Raw genomic sequence first — 23,374 nt, 5'->3', positions numbered from 1 at the left:
ACTGCTGTATATGAGGTCGCACACAGTCGGACACGACTGAAGCGACTTAGCAGCAGCAGAGGCAGCAGCGCCATCTGGAAAGCCCACAGAAGGGAATGAAGGCGAATTTATGAAGGTCCTCCGTCCTAGCCAATCACTAGCTACACAACCGGAAGCTTGGGACTGATCGACAAAAGCAGGCTTTCCCTAAGTATCGCGAGGTAAAGCGGGAAAGCGACCGACCATCGATTGGTTAACGGGATCAGTGACGCCAGACGCAAAGCCCCGGGCCTGCCGCTGGAGCGTGAGGGCCGCTCGAATTCCGTTTGGAGGCTTCTTTGATCTCTCACAGTAGACATCATGAGCAAAGCTCACCCTCCCGAGTTGAAGAAGTAAGTATGCGTGGGGCCCGCGCCCAAATGGCCGCTTCCTTGTGTGCCTCGAGTTCCTTAGTTCCCCAGCAGTGTGCCTGGCGTGCGTATTCTGGGCCGCGGACGCCGAGATCCGGGCCAGTGTGGCGCGCTTCGGGGCCTGAGACCCCCGCAAAAGTAATATTTCGGCCGGGTGGATACGGATACCAAAGCCAACAAGGCGCCACCATCTGCTGACTTCCCGTGCCCGAGCTCCCAGCTCTGTCTCCCGGACCCTTTCCCTCGTTACTTGAAGGTCTCGAATGCCACACTTTGTTGAACGTCTTGAGTAGCAGCATGTGTTCGATAAGGTGGCTGGAGAGTGATTCTTTAAAGGAACCAGGGAGATGGGTGTTTGATAGTATCTGAGGAATCAAGAGCCACCTTAATCTTAGACAGTATTTGTAGCTGTTTCTTTGAACTTTAACTTAGAAATTATATTCCTTTTTCTTGATTTCTTGTTCGTAGGTTAAACTTGAATGTCGTGTGATATCTACTCTGTTAACAGAGCTGTGTGAGAATATTCATGTTTCTAATTAGAGAAGGTTTTAGGTTGTGTGTGGGGGAATGCGGTTGAACCCAGTAAAGTCGACTCCAAGTAGGTTATTCCTACTGTAGATGACACCCAGTTTAAAGTTTTAGCGTCCTGAATCACTCTTGGCTGAACTTAGCAAGTTCCATGTTTCCTGAGTAACTTCTCTGTCGTCTTTGTACTATGTAATGCCAGAATTCTGCATTTATTAGTTGGCTAGCAGCAAGGATGGAAAATTGATCCAGGAGTCAGTTTCTGAGGCAGCCCACCTGGTCTGCCTTGTGTACAGTTAATTTATGCTTGCCCCATAAAGAAGTCAGACTTAAGGGAAAGTTCATATTTAATGATTGTGTATTTAAATGCACATTTGTATTAAAGCCATATTTTGTGCAAAATCTCCGTGTATATTTTAGTCTGTTAATTAAGACAATTATGAAGTCATTAGCCTGACATTAAGAAAAAGAGAGATTACAGTTAGTGAGCTGGTAAAATCTTAAAATGTCTTCTGAATTCATCATGAACTGGTGAAATTATTTAACAAAGGACCATTCTCTACTTGAAGACTTCCTTTTGATTAAGACATTATTTGAGAATTTCAGAGGCTGAAACTGGTTTTAACACCTTTCTCTGCTTATCTAGATTTTATGAGTTGTGAAATCCTGTCAGGTTGACCTCCACAATGGTTGTCAGTATTTTTCTTCCTTTACATTTCTCACAGATACCATCTTTAATAAGTGTATATCCTTCTCCTAGTTTAGCATGACTCCGTGGTTCTTAACTGCAGGAATGGGAGTCTGGTTCTGCCAGAATCTAGTAGATAGAGGCCAGGGTTGCTGCCAAATGTTCTACAGCGCACTGGACATCACTCAACAACAGAATTATCCGGCCCCAAGTGTCAGTATGCTGAGGTGGAGATACCCTGGCCCAACCAGATTCTTCCTAGTGCTCTTAAAAATGGATGACAGAGTAGTCTCTCTCTGTTTTTTTTTCCTTCCAGTTTTCTTGAGATATAATTGACATACAGCACTGTATAAGTTTAAGATGTATCGCATGATGATTTAACTTACACACGCCACAGTTGTCTTGCCCGCAGCTCATTCTGCTGCGGTAACTTATTGCTGTCTACATAACAGAGTGCAGACTTCTTAACTCAGCATTTAGGGCCCTCCATCTGAAATCCAGGCACCAGATTCTACACACATTAATAGTTGAATACTGTATTCTCCAGCCAAACTGACCATTTGATTTTATCAGACTTTTTCACTGCTGTGTGACTTACAAAATTTTATTTAAACTTTCTGAGCTTCAGTTGCCTGTCTATTAAATGGTGGTAATTATTATTAATTTATATGTTATGTAATTTATGGGCTTGCCAGGTGGCGCTAGTGGTAAAGAACCTGCCTGCCAATGCAGGAGACATAAGAGAGTTGAGTTCGATACCCGAGTTGGAAAGATCCCCTGGAGGAAAGCATGGCAACCCACTCCAGTATTCTTGCCTGATTTATCTTTGAGTTTTCCCATGATATACATTAAAATTGAATGAAGATTCATATTTTTTAGCCTGTAACTGGAAGAGGTAAAAACTGGTTTGACTACATGTATTCATATTCTATGCTGATGATATGGAATTTTATTGTTTAATTCAAATTATTTAACTTCAAAATATGTATTTTGCCAAAGTGAACTTATGTGTTGAAGAATATCCTGAACACTTAAGATTGATGTTGAACACTAAATAAACAACACTACTTATTGTCTCAAATACAGAATAAAATACCTGTTGGATTGGGTATGGTTTGATTACGTTCTGGTTTCTTCACAACTTTGTTTGGGTTTGGAAATAACCAAAAATATAACCAAATCTTTGTTTTTCTGTTAAGCCTGTAAATCCTGTTGTTGAAAATTAGGTCAGTATTAAACAACAAGAATGTTACTGTAGTTCACGTCAATATAGAGACTCAATTTAATGTACATTAATATGTTCTAAACTCATTCCATTCTTTATTATCTTCCCCTTCACAAGTTACATTGCTCAGTTAGTATAAGTACTAGCTGAGGTAGCCCATCATTCTCATCCTTTACAGCAGTGCAAAGCTTTTAATTTTTTAAACTTCATTATTCCTATTACATAAATTTAGCAGATTATATTGACAATATCTAAAATTAGTTATATAATCTTTACCCCTTTTGCTTTTTCAGATTTATGGACAAGAAGTTATCATGTAAGTCTTTTTGGTTTTTTATTTTCAGGGTGTTTTTTGAATATTAAATTAGTTTTTACATCAGCTTTGGTTGTATATTTTATTATTATTAATAATGTTTTGAGAAACTTTATAAAAATTCAAAGCACACAGATCTCTAATTCACATCCATTAAGCAAGCAGGTTTATCAGAATTCTAACTAGACAGCTTTATTTTCTTAATTTCTGATATTTAGTAAGTTTCACAGTATTTCAGACTTTTATTTCATATAAGCCTTCTCTCACTTTGATAAAAATTACAGGATTTTATATTTTATATTTGAAAACTTAACGTTTTTGCCTTTAGACAAAGAACAGATAAGGAATAAAAATCTGACCTGCACAGAACTCGAAGTGTATAGGGGTTAAGACCATGGCTTTAGAAACAAACCGCCTTCAGTTTGAATTCCAGTGTTACCCTACAATAACTGTGTAATCTTGAATCAGTTACTTAAAAATATTATAATTCAGTTGCTTCATAAAAAGTTGGGATGATTCTACTTTATAGGATTCTTGGAAGTTTAAATGTGGAGGTAAATGTAAAATGTTTAGCCCAGTGCTTGGCATATAGTAAAGGTATATCAGGGTTTTCTCTCACTTTATTTTTAATGAAGTTTAGTTGATAGTTAATGGTCAGCTTTATTAAATTCCTTTTTCCTTTTACATAGTGAAATTAAATGGTGGCAGACATGTCCAAGGAATATTGCGGGGATTTGATCCCTTTATGAATCTTGTGATAGATGAATGTGTGGAGATGGCAACTAGTGGGCAACAGAACAATATTGGAATGGTGGTAAGTACAAATACAAGATCTCTCTTAGAGATTTAATTTTTCTTTTGGATTAAGCATTAGCATCCCTTCTATCCAGCCCTTGGATTAAACTGAAGTTAGGCAAATTACAGGCAAGATTAGATATTCCAACCCCCTTTTAGTTTAACTTATGGAGGTTATTCAACTGTGGTAATACCCCAGTTACCTGTAGGTTAGATCTGAATCTTACACAGAATCCACTGAGGTCCTTGGACTTGAAATAGCTGTTGGAATTATATTTGTGCTTTATTCTATAATGAGGCCCATACTGTTCCTTCATCAGAGCCATAGTGAAGTCACTCAGTCATGTCCAACTCTGCGACCCCACGGACTGTAGCCTGCCAGGCTCCTCCATCCATGGGATTTTCCAGGCAGGATTACTGGAGTGGGTTGCCATTTCCTTCTCCAGGGAATCTTCCTGACCCAGGGATTGAACCTCCAGGTCTCCTGCACTGCAGGCAGATGCTTTACCATCTGAGCCACCAGGGAAGCCCCTTCATTAGAGCAGTAGTATAGAGGGTTTTCAAGTTCCCCAGATGATTCTAATGTAAGCTGAAGATTAACTGTTGATCCAGAGCTTTTACAGTCAATTCTTCAATAAAGAGTTTTTGTTTTTCTTTAAAGCAAGCAAATAAAAATTATGCTGAGTCCACCTCAAAGCAATTGAAACTATATCTAAGGGTGCTATTTGTGTTTGTGTATGCTGTTACAAGATCTTGTGTAATTTTAATGTGTGCTGAGGATTACTACTTATCAATCTTCAATGTTTATGCATTCCCGGAAGGTTAATTACCCTTTCCAAGGCTTGTGTTATTGCTTGTTTCAAGTATATTTCCATTATTGCATTTTGAAAAGCAAATCAGACAGGGTTTGAAAAACAACTTGGAGTCCCTAGATATGAGTCTCCCTGGCCTCTTGCACACATTTCATGTAGATGGACCTTCTTGTCAGGTACAGTCCCCTTGAGATTCTGTTGAAAATGAATACAAGTCTGGCAAATCATTAGCATTTTCTTATAAAAGAGAGTTTTAAAAATACCCCAAGATTTCCCTCTAGCCCTTCCTTTTACAGATTAGGAAATCTTCATTCTGATAGAGGGTAGATTAGGGTTTTGGTTCATATATCAAAAGATTCACAAAGAAAACAAAGAATTAAAACGGGAATTGACATTTTAAGTTCTAATTTGAGGAAATAACTTTTGAGAATGTGTGGCACTTTTCAGAATTTTTATTAGTGAAGGTATTGGTGTTATTCTTCTAATTTTCCCCCTTATCTTGATGGGGTTAATTTTCCTTACATGGAAACTGGTCCAACTTACTGTGATAGACAGTCTGTTCTTCCATCTCTGATGCATGTTCTGTGACTAAAATGTAGGTGCTAATTCTTATGGCTGAGTTAACATGAAATAAGGATAATATATCAATTTTCTTTAATTAAAAAACAGCCTAAAGAAAATGCAAGAATGGTTTTTCTAAGGGAAAGGAGGGAAACTAGTTACTATTTTTTCAATCCACGGGCTCAGACTCTGCTCCCAATGAGTGGGGCCCAGGCTCAATCCCTGGTCAGGGAGCTAGATCCCAAAAGTCACAACTAAGACCTGGTGCAACCAAATAAATTTAAAAAAAAATTTTTTTTTTTTAAGAAATTACTTAATACAGGATCTGTCAGGTGGATAATTACCTAATGATGTCTCAATTAGCCTCTACTGAAATATAACCAGAGTAGTCAGTAGCCTCACCTCTGTCTTATTTCCTTAAGATTCCACTCCAAGGTTCCCCCAAGAAAATACTAAAAATTGTGTAGTTTTTGTTGCTATGTGTTTCAGGAGTTCTTACTGGCTTTGTGTGTCTGTAGCTCCAATTTAGGTTTGTATTCTTTATTAGATAGTTGTGCCCCTTCATGAAAAGGCCTGGGCAACACTTTGCCAAAACTTAGTACTCAAGCCCAATCCAAGGAGCAGTATGGAATTCTGGACCATGGTTCCAGTTTGATCTGGAATATGGGGCATCCAACACAGCGGGAAAAGAGGAAGAGCCCTGTGAAGCAGAGGTGTTCACGACGAGCCTTAATTCCTGTGTCTTATGTGAGAAGGCAAAGAAGTATCTGATACATTTTAGAAAACGTTGAGGAAAGTGGCAGTTTTATTTTTATATTTTAATGATGCCAAAAAGAAAAAGCCCACAGATCTGAAAATCTTAATTATCTGAAATAACTTCTCTTCACCACCCACCACTTCTGGGGAAAGTGTCACAAATGGACAGGTTTAGGAAGGAACTAGGAAGAACGCTACTTGGTTTTTAAGTTTTGATTGGTGAGAAGTCATGCTCATCTTCTGTTGCAAATAAGCCAGCAGTTTAAAACTCTTGAACACCAGGAGTCATGTTGTTCAGGTGTCTTCATTTCTTTTCCTAATTTGTTGAGTGAGAGTCTATAGCTTCTTTCAGTCTCCATTGTCATTTTCAGTGCAGCTCTATAATTCTTTGCCACTTTCTCACCATAATCATTGCTGTTTGTCTCTGCCAGGCTCCCCAACACTTTCCCACCTGTCATGGTCCTTCCCAGTCTGTCACCTGCAGTAATCAGATGCAGGTCATCTGGTTACTTAATTGAGCCTTTCCTGAGCCTGCCACTGCTTTAGGCACTGAGTAGGTGCACCAAGCAAGTCCTTGCCCTCACAGAAATGACACTAGAGTGAGGAAGACAGTATATAACAGTGTGTGTAATAAATAAAGCAAGTAGAATGAGAGGAGAAAGGAACAAGGTATAGCTATTTTTATGCCAGCTGCCTCCCAGCATAGCTCCACTTTGAATCTGACTCAGCGAAAGTCACTCAGTCGTGTCTGACTCTTTGTGACCCCATGAACTATACAGTCCATGGAATTCTCCAGGCCAGAATACTGGAGTGGGTAGACATTCCCTTCTCCAGGGGATCTTCCCAACCCAGGGGTGGTCTCCCACATTGTAGGCAGATTTTTTACCAGCTGAGCCACCAAGGACGTCCATGAATACTGGAGTCTTCTCCTGCAGATCTTCCTGACCCAGGAATGGAACCAGGGTCTTCTGCATTGCAGGTGGATTCTTTACCAGCTGAGCTACTAACAAAGCCCGGAATCTCACTCAGGATGCCTCCATCCTGTCCTTTCACTTGTCTGGCTCTATTGAACTGATTTGTGGTTGCATTGCCTACAGTCCACAGGGCTCCTTATTTTCATAGTCCCCTTCCAGTTTGACTTTTCTATCCCATTTTACCAGCCATTTCACCTATGCTTCATGAGTATCCTGACTTATTTTATAGAAGATCCCCAGGAGTAGGAAACGGCAACTCGCTTCAGTATTCTTGCCTGGAAAATCTAATGGACAGAGGAACCTGGTGGGTTATAATCCATAGGGTCGCAGAGAGTCGGTCACAACTGAGCATCTGAGCACTCACACACATTGACTGGGGGAAAAAAAGCCTCACAAACTGACATTTAATAAAACCATTGATGAGTTGATGAAAATTCTTTAAATCATCATTGATACATCTATTGAACGAATTGTGTTCTTTTCAAATTCATTTTTTCTTAGGTAATACGAGGAAATAGTATCATCATGTTAGAAGCCTTGGAACGAGTATGAACAATGGCTGTGTTCACCAGAGAAATCAACGCTTCCATGTGTCCCCTCTCCACATATTACTACCAGAAAAATTGGGTTGTGTACATTTTCTTACTTTTTTGTTAAATAAACTTTTGTAATAGCCAAAAATGCTTTCTTAGCTGTTCTCAACTTAGAATATCTGCTCTTATTCTGATTTTTTCCTGTCATGACCTGTTATTGGTTGAGACTGATTAGTTCAGGTTTTTAATGCATTAAAATAGAAAAATCTTATTAAATATGAAACATTGGCAAGATGCCCTCTTCCCATATCTTTTACTACTGAACAAAGTTAAAGAAGCTGCAAACCTGAATGGGTTTCTTCTAAAACATTAACTGGAATTTTCAAAGTTGTTGCAATAACTTGGACAGACTCTGACTTTTTCACATGTATCTACATTCCAAGTACAGTTTCACTCAAACAACATGGGTTAAACTGTGCAGGTCCACTTATATACTGGTTTTTTCCAATAGTAAATACTACAGTCCTACACCATCCATGGTTGAATCCACGGATTCCAAACGGAACAGAGGAACTGCATATGCAGAGAGCTGACTGCTCAGAGGGTCAGCATCCATAACCCCCACAGTGTTTTAAGGGTCAACCATATAGTACAACAGAAGTAAAACACAAAAGTAATGATGTCATTGTTTTATTTTGAACATAAGTGGGAAAAAATTTTGAATACAAGAATAGAAATACAATTCCAGAGGAAACATTCCAGTGCATTGTGGTTCTTTGTGGGGTAGAAGATGGTGATAATGCTGCCCATAATATACTCACCTAGTTTGTAAATTTTACGGTGCAAACTCCAGTAAGAGAATATCACAGACATGGATCATAAACCTAACTTTTAAAAAATCTATGAAGCAAATGCTTAAATTTATTTTTGTGATCTGATAGAAAGCCTACAAATCATGAATCACTTTAAAACTAGAGAGTGGGGTATACACAGTATGTGAGATACTTATAAACAAGTATGTAAAATGGTATTCCCTATTTATAGGAAATGTTTACAGAAAAAATATAGCTAGAGGGATCAAACGAGTTGATGTGAAGGCCATACATTTTTATTTTTCCATTCTCCCCTTTAAACCTTCCCTAACATTGCAACCACATAAAGTTGAATTTTAGAACTGGTAGAATTTCTAAGTGTGGCTCCTAACCGGCAGCATCACGTAGGAACGTAACAGAAATGCAATCTTTCGTATGCTACTCCACACCTACTGCAACATTCTAGGGGTGAGGCCAGCCATGTTTTAACAAGCCTTCCAGGAACACTGGAGCAGGACTTGAATAATCTTTTCCAGTCTCTTCTGTAAAAAATTTCACCTGACAGGGCCTTCTTCCAATTAAATCTTGAATTCTGTTAGTTGCATTAAAATTAATATGCTTACTATATGGATAACCTTTTTGCTCTTTAACAACTTCAGATGCCTCATTGGAAAACAATCAGAGTTGGGTTTGATATAACAGCAGTATTTAAAACTGGTGTTCTAAAAATATTTGCCATTGCAAAACAAGTCTACAGATGTTAGAGATTATTCCACTAGAATTCACCCACTTTTAGCATATACACAACAGTGCTATACTCTACATACTGTCGTCTTTAAAACCACAAAAGGAAAAAAGGAATGCCTCTTAACATACTTAAGAATAAAAATAGTAAAAAGCTAACTCTGACAAACTATAAATTTAATTCCTGCCTCTACATCAAATATCTTGGCAGTTTTATCAACATATTCACAATTGTAGAGAATAAATCACTTTAAGAATCAATGTTCTTTTTGCTAAAATGAGCAACTGCTATAATCCGGAGGAGGACTTTTTTAAAAAGACAATATATGTTAACTTGGTTGCAGTTCAGTTACTTTTAGAATTCACAAGTTTTTACTTGTTTTGTCCTTTCCAGTGACTAAGAACACTCATGATCTTTGTACAGGTGGAGAATCGGGTCTCGGCTACATCCTGGAATCATTCAGGAAGCAGTCCTACAGGTGATTGCAATGTATAGCTGAAACACCACCTCAAAACAAGATTTCAACAACCTATTTCTCAATCAAAATGCTACAGTACCTTCAGAAGCATTTAACAGTTTGAACACAAACGATCTCATCAAGTGTGGGGTCACTGAATATATTCTAGTGCCAGAGGCTCTAGAGTCATCTAAGTCGCCTCTGCTGTGAGACTGTCAATGCTTCCTACTACCAAGACTACTAGAGTTCTCACTGAGAGAAATCCTTTGTAACATGGATTTGCTTTGATAATGGACTGGGTTTCTCAGGACTTTAAGGCACTAAAAACCCTTTGAAAACATCATAAACCCCCCCATCAGTGACTCTAAACCCCAGTTGTCCGACTCTGCGGCCCTGTGGACTATAGCCCACCAGGCTCCTCCGTCCGTGGGATTCTCCAGGCAAGAATACTGGAGTGGGTTGCCATGTCCTTCTCCAGGGGATCTTCCCGACCCAGGGATCAAACCCAGGTCTCCCACAGTGCAGGCAGATGCTTTAACCTCTGAGCCACCAGGGAGGCAGTTGTACATTAGGAACTCTAAGAAGCTACAAAAAGCTGAGGTCCTATCCTCAGTCCATTAAACTAATCTCTGTTGTGGGGCTCTATCACCATTTTTCAAAGCTCTTCAGGTGAGGGTTTGATAATAGAAGACAAATTTAAGAAATTTCTTAAATCAATAGCCTATACTTGCTTTTCATTTTACTTGAGATTTTTGTGTGACATCCTTATACTATGCTAAGACTCCTGAACTTCACCCCTAATGAAATAGAGACAGAAGCAATCAAAAGAACATTCTGAAAGTCAAGGCTTCAAGCATGGGCATATGTCCTTTGCAAAATGTAAGTTACTAGAGCCAGGCATAAGATACCAGTTCCCATGGTAAATTTTACCTGAATGAAGATCACATCCAACTGTGAAACGCAGATGAACTAGTCCTGAACTAAAAGGTAAGTCTTCCTGAAGGGCTCAGCTTAAAATGCTTTAAAGTTTTGTTCAAAATACAGGGCCCATCCCAGACCTATTAAATCAGAACCTCCAGAGGAGCTAGAGAATTCATATGTCTAACAAACTCCAGGTGATTCTTATGATCAGACAAGTTTGGGAAATGCTGCTGAGGGATATTCAAGAGTTCACTTTTGAAGATGCGATAGTTTTACCTTCATGCTTAATTAGAACCTTGCGTTTCTCATGACTCACTGGGATTATTTTGTTAAATGATAATGGTGAAATATCTGATTCAAAATCATCTCTGTTCAGACTATGTTCTTTTTTTTTTTGCCAGTGATATTCCATTTGGAACCAGGAGGGGGATAAAGGAGAGAGTGGTATTTCATAGTTCCGTTTTAAGTCTCTCATATAAGTCCTCTTGGTCAATCATGTGTGTGTTCCCATTCCAGCGGTGATAGGCGAGGAGAGCAGCATTGTAGCCTGCAATGGCACTCATTTCCATGGCACTTGCTGCAAACTCTATGCCGTTGAGGTAATAAAGTCGATCGTGGAGTATGATGGAGGGGCATTTCTCTGGAGGCGTATAATGAGGGTATGCAAGCCATGACTGTTTCACAGCATAATCGTAGGACACAAAGAGCTTTAAAATTTGTTCTTTAGTAAGTGGTGCTACAGAAAAGATCTTCCAGATATGTGCTATATCTGCTTTTGGCTGAGGACTACTGTCTTCTTCTACAGGGGACACAAGCCCAATGCTGTTAATGAATAAATCTGGATTATCAGTGGTTAAGACTGTACCAAGATGAAACTCATTTAAGGCTCTAGAGCTAAAGACAGTGGAATTCAACTCCCCTTTAATCAAAGTTGTCACTAAAGGTTCGTAGTGTTGATGGAATTCCTCAATTGGAGGATCAAAGTTGAGAAAATTTATATTGGACATTTTCCGATTCAATGGAGTGGCCACCAGGACGATGTCATAGAAGTCTGAATGAGTCTCAGATCCAGTTTGGTAGACCACTTCATACACCTTTGAGGGATTTCCTAGAGGAAATAAGCATTTTTTTTAAAGTGTTTCTACCATACTATATGTTATACCTTCTAAAAATAATTCTATACCTTAATAGTTTCTCCATAATTCTAAGGACTTAAACAAGTTTTATCCCTTAAGATAACTGACCCCTGCATTTGTATTACACTGAGGCCAGTTTTCTACTTGGAATGGAAATAAAACCTGTCAACAGGTACAAAATATGAAATGTTTACTTTTGAGGATGAAATTCTTTTTTAAATCCAAAAAGTCATGCCACTGTGCTTGAGCACATGTGTATCTATTTCCACAGGACACACAACACCTAACCTCCAATTAAAAATTTCATTTGGAACTGAGTGAGAGATGGAGAAACAGGTTTTTCTCCCTGAGCAATTATTTTCTGCAGGGGAAATTAGGAACAATAAAATAAGACTTCAAGCTTACCTGTCTGCTTGGTCCTTGTTTTCTCCTCTATGGACATTACTAAGCCTGATACAAGATTGCTTCTGGAAGCCTGAAGGAGCCTTGAGCAAACAAGTTTATTGCCACCTTTTACTGCCCAAAGGCCAGGATCAGTACCGGACATTGACACTGCCCCTGTCGGCGGCAGGACAAAACGTGTTAATTCTGACTCTGTAAGGGGCCCTCTACCCACTCTCCCCTCCCGAGTAGCTGCATCCGGCTCCAACTCTAGACATTGCCAAATGACCCTCAGAGCTAAGTTTCCCCCAGGTGAGGACCATTCAACTAATAAAATCCAAAGACTCTGTTCTCATAAAAATGCTCATCTACACATGCACAATTTTGCCAACATTTTCATTGTGTCTGAGGTTTCACAAAGGAAGGTAGTCATCTCCAAATCATGGCCTAAAGTAAGGAGCCACCAAAGCATCAGGTAAACCACACTGTCAACTAATGTCCGTTAACTATTCCAAGCCCTGACTTACCTACAAAGCCATTGATGTTTGTGGTTTGGCCATAATTTACCCTCATGACGGGAGTAATAATTTCATCAAGGAACTTCTCAGAGAAGCCTGCTTTCTGCAAGGTTTCAAGAAGTGACCGGTTAAATAATCCAAGATAGTCGTCCCCTCCTAGGGAATGCAGTAACTTTTCTACGCTACTGAAGGCATAGTCATGAGACTGGTAGCGGTAGATCCTTTTGAATAGAAGAGAAATGGCCATTAAACACCAGATAGTGGGGAGGGTACATACAAAGAAGGAAAAGAGCATCCTGTTTCCTTCGGACGAGTCCCTACCAATCCTGTGAGATGCGTCTTCCCCAGGTATCCCAGAGGCTCCTGGCCTCCCTTTCCCTCTATCTCCTCTGGAGGAAGTCCACTGTCCTTTGAATTCACTCTTCTGCATGAATATGGTCACTGGGATCACCTTTCAAAAAGTGGGTATGTCTTGTTCTCATTCACCTTCCAGCACACTTAGACATGTCTAAAATTAAACTTTACCTTTCCACTAGGCTTGATCCTCTCCTCCTACCCCCAATTCCAACCAAAACAATGGGTTACTCCTAACATTCTACACATCATCCTCAGTTCATTTAGTTTTAAATTTAAACATTTCATTTCTCCTTTCTGCTTCACTCACTTAAGAAGGGAAGCTTACCAATCTTCCTAACATCTCTCCTGTTACTTCTCATCTCCCTGATCTTAAGTAAAGTTTTATATTCAAACTGCTGCTGCTGCTACTAGGTCGCTTCAGTCGTGTCGACTCTGTGTGAACCCATAGACAGCAGCCCACCAGGCTCCCCAGTCCCTGGGATTCTCCAGGCAAGAACACTGGAGCGGGTTGCCATTTCCTTCTCCAATGCGTGAAAGTGAAATCGCTCAGTCGTGTCCGATTCCTAGCGACCCCATAGACTGCAGCCTACGAGGCTCCTCGGTCCATGGGATTTGCCAGGCAAGAGTACTGCAGGGGGTTGCCATTGCCTTCTCCGTTTATATTCAAACTACTAACATGAATAACTAATTTATCTGCCTCTAGTTTCTTTTTATATAATTTTTTTATATTTGTTTGTGTTAGCATATGGAGCATCAGTTTGAGCCAGACACTGTTCTAGATGCTGAGGATACACAGGTCAATACAACACAGAAAGAAAAACTGCTGCCATAACAGAGCTTTTGTTTTAGATGGGACAACAGGCAATAAAATAAACACAACTTACATAACAGTTTGTGCTAAATTGCTTCAGTTGTATATGACTCTTTGGGATCCTATGGCCTGTAATCTTTCAGGCTCCTCTGTTGGTGGGATTCTCCAGGCAAGAGTAATGGAGTGGGTTGCTGTGCCCTACTCCAGGGGATCTTCCTAGCCCAGGGATCGAACCTGTGTCTCTTACATCTCCTGTACTGGCAGACAGGTTCTTTTATCAAGGAGAAAAGTAAACCAAAAGATTGGAAACACTTGGAGCTGGCAGAGAAGCAGAGAGATCCAGGAGAGCAGGAGGAGGCACAGACAGAAAAAAGCAGTGGAGGTGGGATGAAGGACTTCCAAAATGGAGTAAGGACCTTAGAAAAATCTGCCCCTACATAAAAGCAATGAGAACACTGGCAAACACTGTCAACATCAACTTTTTTGGAACTCTGGAAATAAACCAAACACTTGCTAAAATCCCAGGAATATTTAGATGGCTGACTGTAAGAACAAATGAGCCCTGTGGTATTTGAACTGTCCCTAAGCTCATTCCCATCTTGCTAGCAACAAGGTAGCCTTCAAAATCAGCAGCCTTGCAACCACAATACCTGTGAAACCAGCAAGCTGCCAGCCACAGGGGCGATAAGACACGTTTAGAGCATCCCCAAATTCCCATTGTCAGAGAAGCGCCACTATTTGCCTTATCAGGACTTGTTCTTTTTTGATTAAAATTTTTACAGGATATACTCCATTTACAAAATTGGGAAAGGAGTTCATCAAGGCTGTAACTGTCACCCTGTTTATTTAACTTATATACATAGTACATCATGTGAAATGCTGGGCTGGATGAAGTTAAAGCTGGAATCAAGACTGCCAGGAGAAGTATCAGTAACCTCAGATATGCAGAGGACACCACCTTAATGACAGAAAGTGAAGAGGAACTAAAGAGCCTCTAGAGGAAGGTGAAAGAGAGAGTGAAAAAGCTGGCCTAAAACATTCAAAAAACTAAGATCATGGCATCCGGTCCCATCACTTCATGGCAAATCGATGGGGAAACAATGGAAACAGTGACAGACTATTATTTTGGGCTCCAAAATCACTGCAGATGGTGACTGCTGCCATAAAACTACAACACGCTCACTCCTTGGAAGAAAAGCTATGACAAACTTAGCATATTAAAAAGCAGAGACACCACTTTGCCAACAAAGGTCCACAGAGTCACAGCTATGGTTTTTCTGGTAGTCACGTACGGATGGGAGGGTTGGACCATAAAGAACACTGAGCGCTGAAGAACTGATGCTTTCGAACTGTGGTGCTGGATAAGACTCCTGAGAGTCTCTTGGACTGCAAGGAGATCAAACCAGTCAATTCTAAAGGAAATCAACCCGGAATATTCATTGGAAGGATTGACGCTGAAGCTGAAGCTCAAATACTTTGGCCACCTGATGCGAAGAGCTGACTCAGTGGAAAAGACCCTGATGCTGGGAAAGACTGAAGGCAGGAGGAGAAGCAGACGACAGAGGATGAGATGGCTGGGTGGCATTATTGACTCAATGGACATGAGTTTGAGCAAACTCCTGGAGACAGTGAAGGATGGGGAAGCCTAGCGTGCTGCAGTCCATGGGTTGCAAAGAGTTGGACATGACTGAGCAACTGGACAATTCCACGTACAATTACAAAATATTGGCTACATTCCCCATGTTGCACAATACATCCTGCAGCCTATCTTACACCCAATACTTTATACTTTCTATGCCCCCACCCCAACATTGTCCTTCCCCCCTCACCACTGGTAACCACTAGTTTGTTCTCTGTATTTGCTCTCTGTATCTGTTAGTCTGCTTCTTTTTTGTTATAGCCACTAGTTTGCTGTATTTTTTAGACTGTTTATGTGTATGTGCTCAGTCATGTCCAACTCTTTGAGACCCTATGGACTATAACCCGTCAGGCTCTCCTGTCCATGGGATTATTCCAGCAAGAATACTGGAATGGGTTGCCATTTCCTTCTCCAGGGAATCTTTCTGAACCAGGGAGCGAACCTGTGTCTCCTGCATTGGCAGGAGGATTCTTTACCACTGGAAAACCTTTTCTTTTCAGATTAGGGCTTGTCTTTTTTTACCTCACTCTATACAGACAGCCCATCCTGAGCACATCTGTCAAAAACTTTCGTTGTCTGAGTTTGTGATACCAAGTGGGGCTAACAAGAGGCTTATCAGAAGATTTTAAAAAGAAATACTGGGGAATGAAAAACCCCAATTCGTTTCTAGGGACTTAGAAGGCCATGCCCATGTACAAGACTGTCACATGCCCAGGAGAGACCTGAGAAGGCCCTCATCTGTCACCTTCGGCTGACCTTGAGGCTTTGAGCAAGCCAGAAGTAAAGGCTAGAGCTATAAATCACCTGCCAGAGCACTGCAAGCAATCTTCACACACACACACTTGAGTAGTCAAATATGACAAAGAACACTGACTTCACAGAATTAGTTCCAGAGTCACAAACAAACAGCAACAGTAACAAACCCCGGGGTGCGCAGATTTCTGATGTCCAGAGTTACTATTCAATATTATTTTAAACATCCAGTTTACAACAAAAATCAACAGAAATCCTCCCTAAGAAAACCCAGACACTGGACCTGCCAGACAAAGACTTTAAATCAGCAACTACAAAAAAAATAAAAAATAAAAAATCAGCAACTACAAAAATGCTCAAAGAAGTAAAGGAAGCCATATCTAAAGAAGTAAAGCACGTATGAAAACAACGTAGATAGGGACTTCCCTGGTGGTCCAGTGGTTAATACTCTGGGTTCCCAACGTAGGGGACACAGGTTTGATCCCTGGTTGTGGACCTAAGATCCTGCATGCCACACATCTTGGCCACAAACAAAGAAATGTAGATTAGAACAAACATAGACTGCTAATAAAGAGAAATAAATAATAGAAAATAAAAACAAACTGTGGAGTTGAAAACAGTAGATAAAATTTAAAATGAAATGTAAGGGAAATGTAAGGGAATTCACGGTTCCTGACTCCTCTTTGGCAACCCCTGTGGCTCCCAATCCTGGTTTTTGTGACATAGGTGCTACTATAAGCATTTAACAACTGAATTGAGGGCAAGAGGAAAAGGGGCGACAGAGGATGAGATGGTTCAGTGGTGTCACTGACTCAACAGACATGAGTCTGAGCAAACTCTGGGTAACAGTGAAGGACAGGGAAGCCTGGCATGCAGCAGTTCATGGGGTTGCAAATAGTAGGAAATGACTTAGTGACCGAACAACAACAACAGCATTAAACAGAAAGCAGACTGATTATATCCCTGAAACTGAGTCGAGACTCCCTGCTGAGGGCAAGGAAAAAGATTCCTGGGGAAGAGAAAACATGCAGGCAGAAGCTGTTTCGTAAGACCAGCAGTATTTCACTATTTAGCAACTGGCACATGATGGCTCAATACTTGCCCTTTGTCCAACAGGGTATGATGGATATGATAAAATTATCAAAATAAGATCTGCATGTTCTTATAGAAAGGAACAGAAATGTGTGGCCCTTTAAACAACATAACAGCACTCTATAATCAAGTATCAAAGATACATGGCGGGGCAGTGGGGGAGGGCGTAATTCCATGCTTTGGAATTGTTTTATAAATCAAAAATAGTATAATATTCAGGGAACTATATGCAATGTATGTGTATGTGCTTAGTCACAGCTGTGTCTGACTCTTTGTGACCCCATGGACTGTAGCCTGCCAGGCTCCTCTGCCCATGGGATTCTCCAGGCAAGAATACTAGAGGTTGTCATTTTCTTCTCTTGGGGATCTTCCCAACCCAGGAAGATAGATTCTTTACTACCTAAGCCACCAGGAAACCCCACTATATGCAAAATCTTGTGATAAGTCATAATGGAAAAGAATATTAGAAAAGAATGTATATATGTATTAATAAATCATTTCGCTGTACAGCAGAAATTAACACAACATTGTAAATCACTATACTTCAATTAAGTAATTTTTTTTAAATTCAGAGGATAACTGGTTTACAATGTTGTGTTGGTTTCTGCTGTACAACAACATGAATCAGCTGTAAGTATATATACATATATCCCATCCCTTTTGAACCTCCCTCCCACCCCCTTATCCCACCCTTCACATTTTTAAAAAATAGATACTCTATGTATCCCCTCCTTGGGCCTTTTTCACAGTTCTGTAATACAGTAAATTCACTTCAAAAGTGATTTCTTAATTTCTCAAAGGGCAATTCTCTACATGTCAAGAAAACTGATTCACACAGGCGAGGCTGTATCTCAGGCCATGTGAACTTGCTTTTCCTGTTGAGGATGCAGTGACATGCCACCTTTCTCTAAAAAGTGACTGGCTCTACACAAACTCTACACGTTTTCCTAGTGAACTGCTTGTCTCTTGCTAGTATATATATTCTTTAAGGGCAGGGGTATGTTCTAGGTTCTACCTCTTCAAGACCGAGAATACTGCCTGGCACATACTAAGCACTCAATATTTAGTGAATGAATAAATGAATGAATGACTACTTTAGAACAACCTGCACTATAGCTGACCTTTCCAGTAACTGGAAAGATGTTCAAGGAATCAACCTCAGAATGATGCTTAAAAAGAAAGAAATCTCCAACTAGTACAAGTTACAAAAACTAGAATATATATTTATCTTATTCAACTCTTACAAGCTGAATTTCTCCGAGATCTAAAACTGTAAACCAGCATAAAAGTTAGCACATGCCAACAACCTTAAAAAAAAAAAGTTTATATCATACATGTATATGTACAGTTGAGTCCCTTCGCTGTCTACCTGAAACTATCACAACATTGTTAAACGGCTATACCCCAATACAAAATAAAAAATTTTTTTTTAAATAAGCTATAGTTTTCCAAGTCAGAATGGTTTTCCTTTTAATATTCTCTTGGCTGAGCCGTATAGCATGTGGCATCCTAGTTCCCCAACCAGGGATCAAATGTGCACCCCCAGCATTGGAAGTGTGGAGTCTTAACCACTAGTCCACCAGGGAAGGCTCTAGACTGGTTATTTTATGTTATTTTTCTTACTTACCAAAAGAACTTTTTGAAAATACAAAAAAAAAGAGAAGGAAAAGAGGCACCTATATTCTCACTATGCAGGACAGTGTGGGAATGTAATACCTTAATTTAAATTCTTGGGGCACAGAACTGATATGCTATTTCAGGCTGCTGGCTCACTGAAACATCATGTCACAGTTAAATAAAGCTCATTTAAGTTTTCTACAAGCTCTTGTACGTATCTCCTCATCCATCTACACACAATACTAAAACAGTTCAGAGATTAAGAGGGAAGACTCTGGAGCCAGACTGCCTGGGTCAGAACTCCAGCTCCACCAGTTACTAGGCAGGTGGACTTGCATGCCTAAAGCCTCCATGCCTCCACCTTCCAGTAACCTACAAAAAGCAGCTAGTAACAGTACCCACCTCAGAGAGCTGTCGGAAGACATCAAGGAGTTAGTATGTGTAGAGTATTTAAAAGTGTCTGACACCATTAAATAAGTATTTGCAAAACATGTTTTCAGAACCAAAAATAAATAACCCTTTCACGTTCCAAGTGGATAAAAGCCCTGCATATCATATACAAAACATTTTTCCTAACGACCTTACAAATAAAATAGGCTTTGTGGTTAGGTAGAGAACTGTTCCAAAAAACTGTAATTCCTACAGATTATTTAATAAAAGGTCTTAGGTTAAATGGAAGAGAAAAAATTACCTCATAAACTTGTCTAATATATCCTCTACCCACATGTGCATTCGGAGGGACTGAAATCCATAGTGCCAAATTAGTTTAATCATGTTAATTATAAACCAGCTGCTCTCCTCATATACCAGAGTCTCTCCATTATACACCCCCACTAGGCCACTAGGGCTCTGAACAGCAGAGAGACCTGCAAAAACAAAGAAAGGGTAACTAAGTCAATGGTTTCTGTACTGATCAAATGAGGGAAGGTAATCTGAAGCTATGGGGGACACTCTGAAATGAGTGAATCTGGGCTTCCACCAGTTCTCAGGAAACATGTTAACAGAGCTCTATCTTTAGAACAGTGTGTGATACTCTAGACATCAGTTCAGTTCAGTTCAGTTCATCACACTGTCCAAAAGCAGATTTCCTTAAAGATAGGTTGGATGATCATGCAGCTATATCAAAATTAGAAACTGGCTATATTCAGTCTCAAAAGACTAAAAAAGGCAAAAGAAAAAGCCAAAGGACAGCTGAATTCATCTTAAAATCAGAAATGTCAGACATGACTTTTGCAGCATAAATTGCTCCTGGCACACACTTGCCCTTGTGGAGCGAAGAGGCCCTGGAAGCATCCACAGGAAATGTGGAAAGCAGCTAAGGAAAACAGGATTTCCATTCCTGTGCAAATCCTATTCTGCATAACTCAATACTTCTCCTAACTGGAAGGAGGCCAAAATTACACAATATTCCCTGAGGAGGGGGCCTGCAGAGTCCCCCCAGGCTTCCCCCACAACCTGTCCAATGCCTCTGCTGGTCAGATGTCCCAAGTTCCAGGCACATGTTTGCCCCTACAGCTGAGTGACCTTAAGTCAGACACCTCAACTCTCTGGGCCTCATTTCCCCAGCTGTAAAATGAGCATGCTAGGTTTTGCTAACTCAAACCACTCTTTGATTCTTTAACACAAATCCAGAATATATAAGAATCAACAGCAGCAACCATCCCCAACCCACGCCCCATGGCTGTAATTCCAGATAACTGAAGATACACTGTAGTGTCCCATTACAGCAGAGCAGCTCCTAAGGCAGTGCCAATTTGCTCGCAGGAAAGTGAGGAAAGCAGTTTTACCAGCTTCACTGTAAAAGACAATTAATAAGGCAGAAAAGTTTAAGTTCCCTATCTGATAACAATATCCATGCACTTTGAAGTCTGCTTTGCTCTCAGACCAAATTACATACCCAGATCCTTGACAAAACGCTTCATGTGCAGATTTAAAGGATGGATGACAGAACCTCCTGACTCAAATTCTTGCCCCTGCACATTCAAGGTGGCCAGACGGCCTCCCACCTTTCCTTTTTCGAACACGTCAATCTTCACATCTTTCCCAAATTTCTGCCGCAGATAATAGGCTGCTGAAGTGCCACCAATTCCAGCTCCGATAACCGCTATGGTGGGGATAAAAAGGAACAGGGTTTTTTCTCTTACCAGCTTCGCATGTTTGTTTTATAAAGGCCGTAAATCAACAACCGACATTACCTAAAGCAGTTATCGACAATTTAGGAAAGCATGGGGAGGTGGAGGCAAGGGACAGTTGCAGTGAAGACAGAAGGAACTCTAAATCTGGACAGACACTGCCCCCAGACAACAGTAGAAGTAGACTGTTACATTTTTTTTCCCCCAGCCAGATGCCCCAAGCCTCTCACAGTTCGTTGCGGAGGCACCAAGTGGCCCGCACACGCTCCTTTGTGCCCAGTGCAAGGGAACAGAGGAGGTGGGGCCTTTACAGCACGCATTTTAAATAAAGTGGCCGCCATTTTTGCCTAATTTGTTCTGTCCCGTTAATAGCTTAATGATCCCAAAGAAAACGGGTTAAAAAGGAATAAAAATAAACAACAACAAAAAAAGGCAAAACAAAATAAACAGGGAGCAAACTACCAAAACGAATCAAACTAAAAGAGTGATTGTTTCCGCTGGGTAGTTGTCCTAGGTAAAGTACTTGTGCAAGCCGGAGGCCTCTGCAAGCCGGCCGACTTCAACAAAGCAGACGGTGGAGGGGTACCCCAGCAGCCCATCACCGGAAGCACACGCGGTCAGCCTGTTTGCGCTGCTAGGCGTGCTGTGCCGGCGTGTGCCTCTCATCTGCAGAGCGGAACTGGCCAGCCGCTCCCTGAGCAGCCAGAGGACCGGCCTCCGAACAAGTGTAGCAAGGGAAGGCAGCGGGAGGGGCCTTTGCTTCCTTGGAGCCCCAGGCCCCAGAGACAGGGGCTGCAGGGACACCGGGCGCCCGCCTACGGACTGATCTGGGTGGCCCCCACCTCCACTGCCCATTTCTCAAGTGGGCATGTCTCCACGCCCGAGAAAGGGCGTTCCCTGGGGCACTGAAAGCTGTTCGGAGGCGCGAACCGGGAAGAGCACCACATTCGCAGCGGGCTGGTTCCGCGCGACCCAGCGGGCGCCCGGCCTGCAGCAGCTGGTAGTGACCTCCCGGCGCGGGGCGCACTCTCGCCACCTCCGCAGCGCGCCGCCTCTTCCTCGCCTACCGATCTTCTCCGGCGGGGCCCGCGGTTCGGCGCTCCCAGGGTAACACCAGCTGCACAGCAGCAACAGCCCCAGCCACAGCCGCAGAGTCGAGCACGCGAGCCCAGGAACTGCGGGTTCCATGGCTCTCCAAGCGCTGCGGTCGGACTGGAGCGCCAGGCTGCCACCCGCATTTGAGTCTGCGCTCTCCGTCCGCCCCGCCCCCTGGCTGGCCTCACCCCTCCAAGCCCCGCCCAGGTCCGCTCCCACCCTACCCCGACTCCTCAGCGCAGGCCCCTGACACCCCAGGGCCACACTTCCCTCCTGGAGTTCCCAACCGGATGGTCTGGGTACTCCAAGCCGGCCCTGCCCCATCCCCCGAAACTCACCCTGCTTCAGGGAGATACCAAAGGCCCCAGAGGAGGCTCACCCCAGCTTTTAATTTCTTCAGCTGTGCCCTCTTCTGTCCCTACAATCGCTCTCGCTCAAACAATGGGCACAGCTAATCGCTGCCAAAAACAGACCAGTGGTGCAAGAAATACTTGACTGAGTGATTACTAGGTTCGGAACTGCTGGATATGGGATGGATGCGTAAATGGTACTGACAGTGACAGTGACGGTCGCTCAGTCATGTCCGACTCTATGCGACCGCGTGGGCTGTAGCCTGCCAGGCTCCTCTGTCCATGGGATTCTGCAGGCAAGAATACTGGAGTTCGTTGCCATTCCCTTCTCCAGGCGATCTTAAAAGGAAAAACGGGGGAGCCCAGGGATAGGATAAAGTGAAAGGAGTGAAAACATTGTGCCAGACATGAATAAAAATAGTGTATTGACCTCACATAATAGAACATTGTGCAAGCATTAAAAACATTGTAGGATTTATATCGTCCTAGTATTGTTAGGTGAGAAAAGCTGCTAACTGAGTGATGGGTATTATATGATTCCATTTCTGTAATTAAAATACCCCTCCCAGCCAAAAACAAAAAAAGGAAAAGAAAAGAAAAAAACTTGTACATGACCATGAAGAATAGTGTGGATGGAAGGAAAACAAGTTGGATAAAAAGAAAGGTTAAACTTGGAGAAAGGAAGTAGAAAATCCACTACAAAAAAAGGATTCATTTATTGGACATTTATTGAGTTCCTTCCAAGTGGCAGGCAGTGTTCCAGGTACTTGAGAAAAACCAGTGAACAAAATAGTGTTTTTAAAAAATATTAATTATATTGACACAGACATTCTAGTGGAAGGAGACCGATGACAACTAGAATAAACATGCAAATGATGTCGTGTGGGGAAAGAGAAATGGGGAACGGCTTGCAATTTTAAATAGAGTGGTCAGACAAGGCTTCATTGAGCAGAATGGCATTTGATCAAAAGTAAATGGCTACCCACT

General features: G+C 41.5%; 2 protein-coding genes across 2 annotated transcripts; one reads left to right on the top strand and one right to left on the bottom strand.

Annotated features, from left to right (window-relative positions):
• On the top strand, positions 239-8,799 carry SNRPG (small nuclear ribonucleoprotein polypeptide G). The gene is made up of 4 exons (XM_005686845.3): positions 239-371; positions 3,121-3,143; positions 3,830-3,954; positions 7,540-8,799. Exons 1-4 carry the CDS (start codon positions 340-342, stop codon positions 7,588-7,590), a joined length of 231 nt encoding a protein of 76 aa, XP_005686902.1. The 5' UTR covers positions 239-339; the 3' UTR covers positions 7,591-8,799.
• Positions 8,246-22,202, bottom strand: PCYOX1 (prenylcysteine oxidase 1). The gene is made up of 6 exons (XM_018055468.1): positions 22,010-22,202; positions 20,708-20,914; positions 19,502-19,676; positions 12,551-12,762; positions 12,048-12,200; positions 8,246-11,614 (listed from the first exon to the last, which is right to left on the bottom strand). The coding sequence occupies exons 1-6, from the start codon at positions 22,128-22,130 to the stop codon at positions 10,956-10,958; spliced, it is 1,527 nt and encodes a 508-aa protein (XP_017910957.1). The 5' UTR covers positions 22,131-22,202; the 3' UTR covers positions 8,246-10,955.

The sequence above is a fragment of the Capra hircus genome, chromosome 11, assembly GCF_001704415.2.
Source record: "Capra hircus breed San Clemente chromosome 11, ASM170441v1, whole genome shotgun sequence".
NCBI classification, from domain to species: domain Eukaryota; kingdom Metazoa; phylum Chordata; class Mammalia; order Artiodactyla; family Bovidae; genus Capra; species Capra hircus.
The sequence above is the reverse complement of the archived record's forward strand: the minus strand, read 5'-3'. Positions and strand labels throughout refer to the sequence as shown.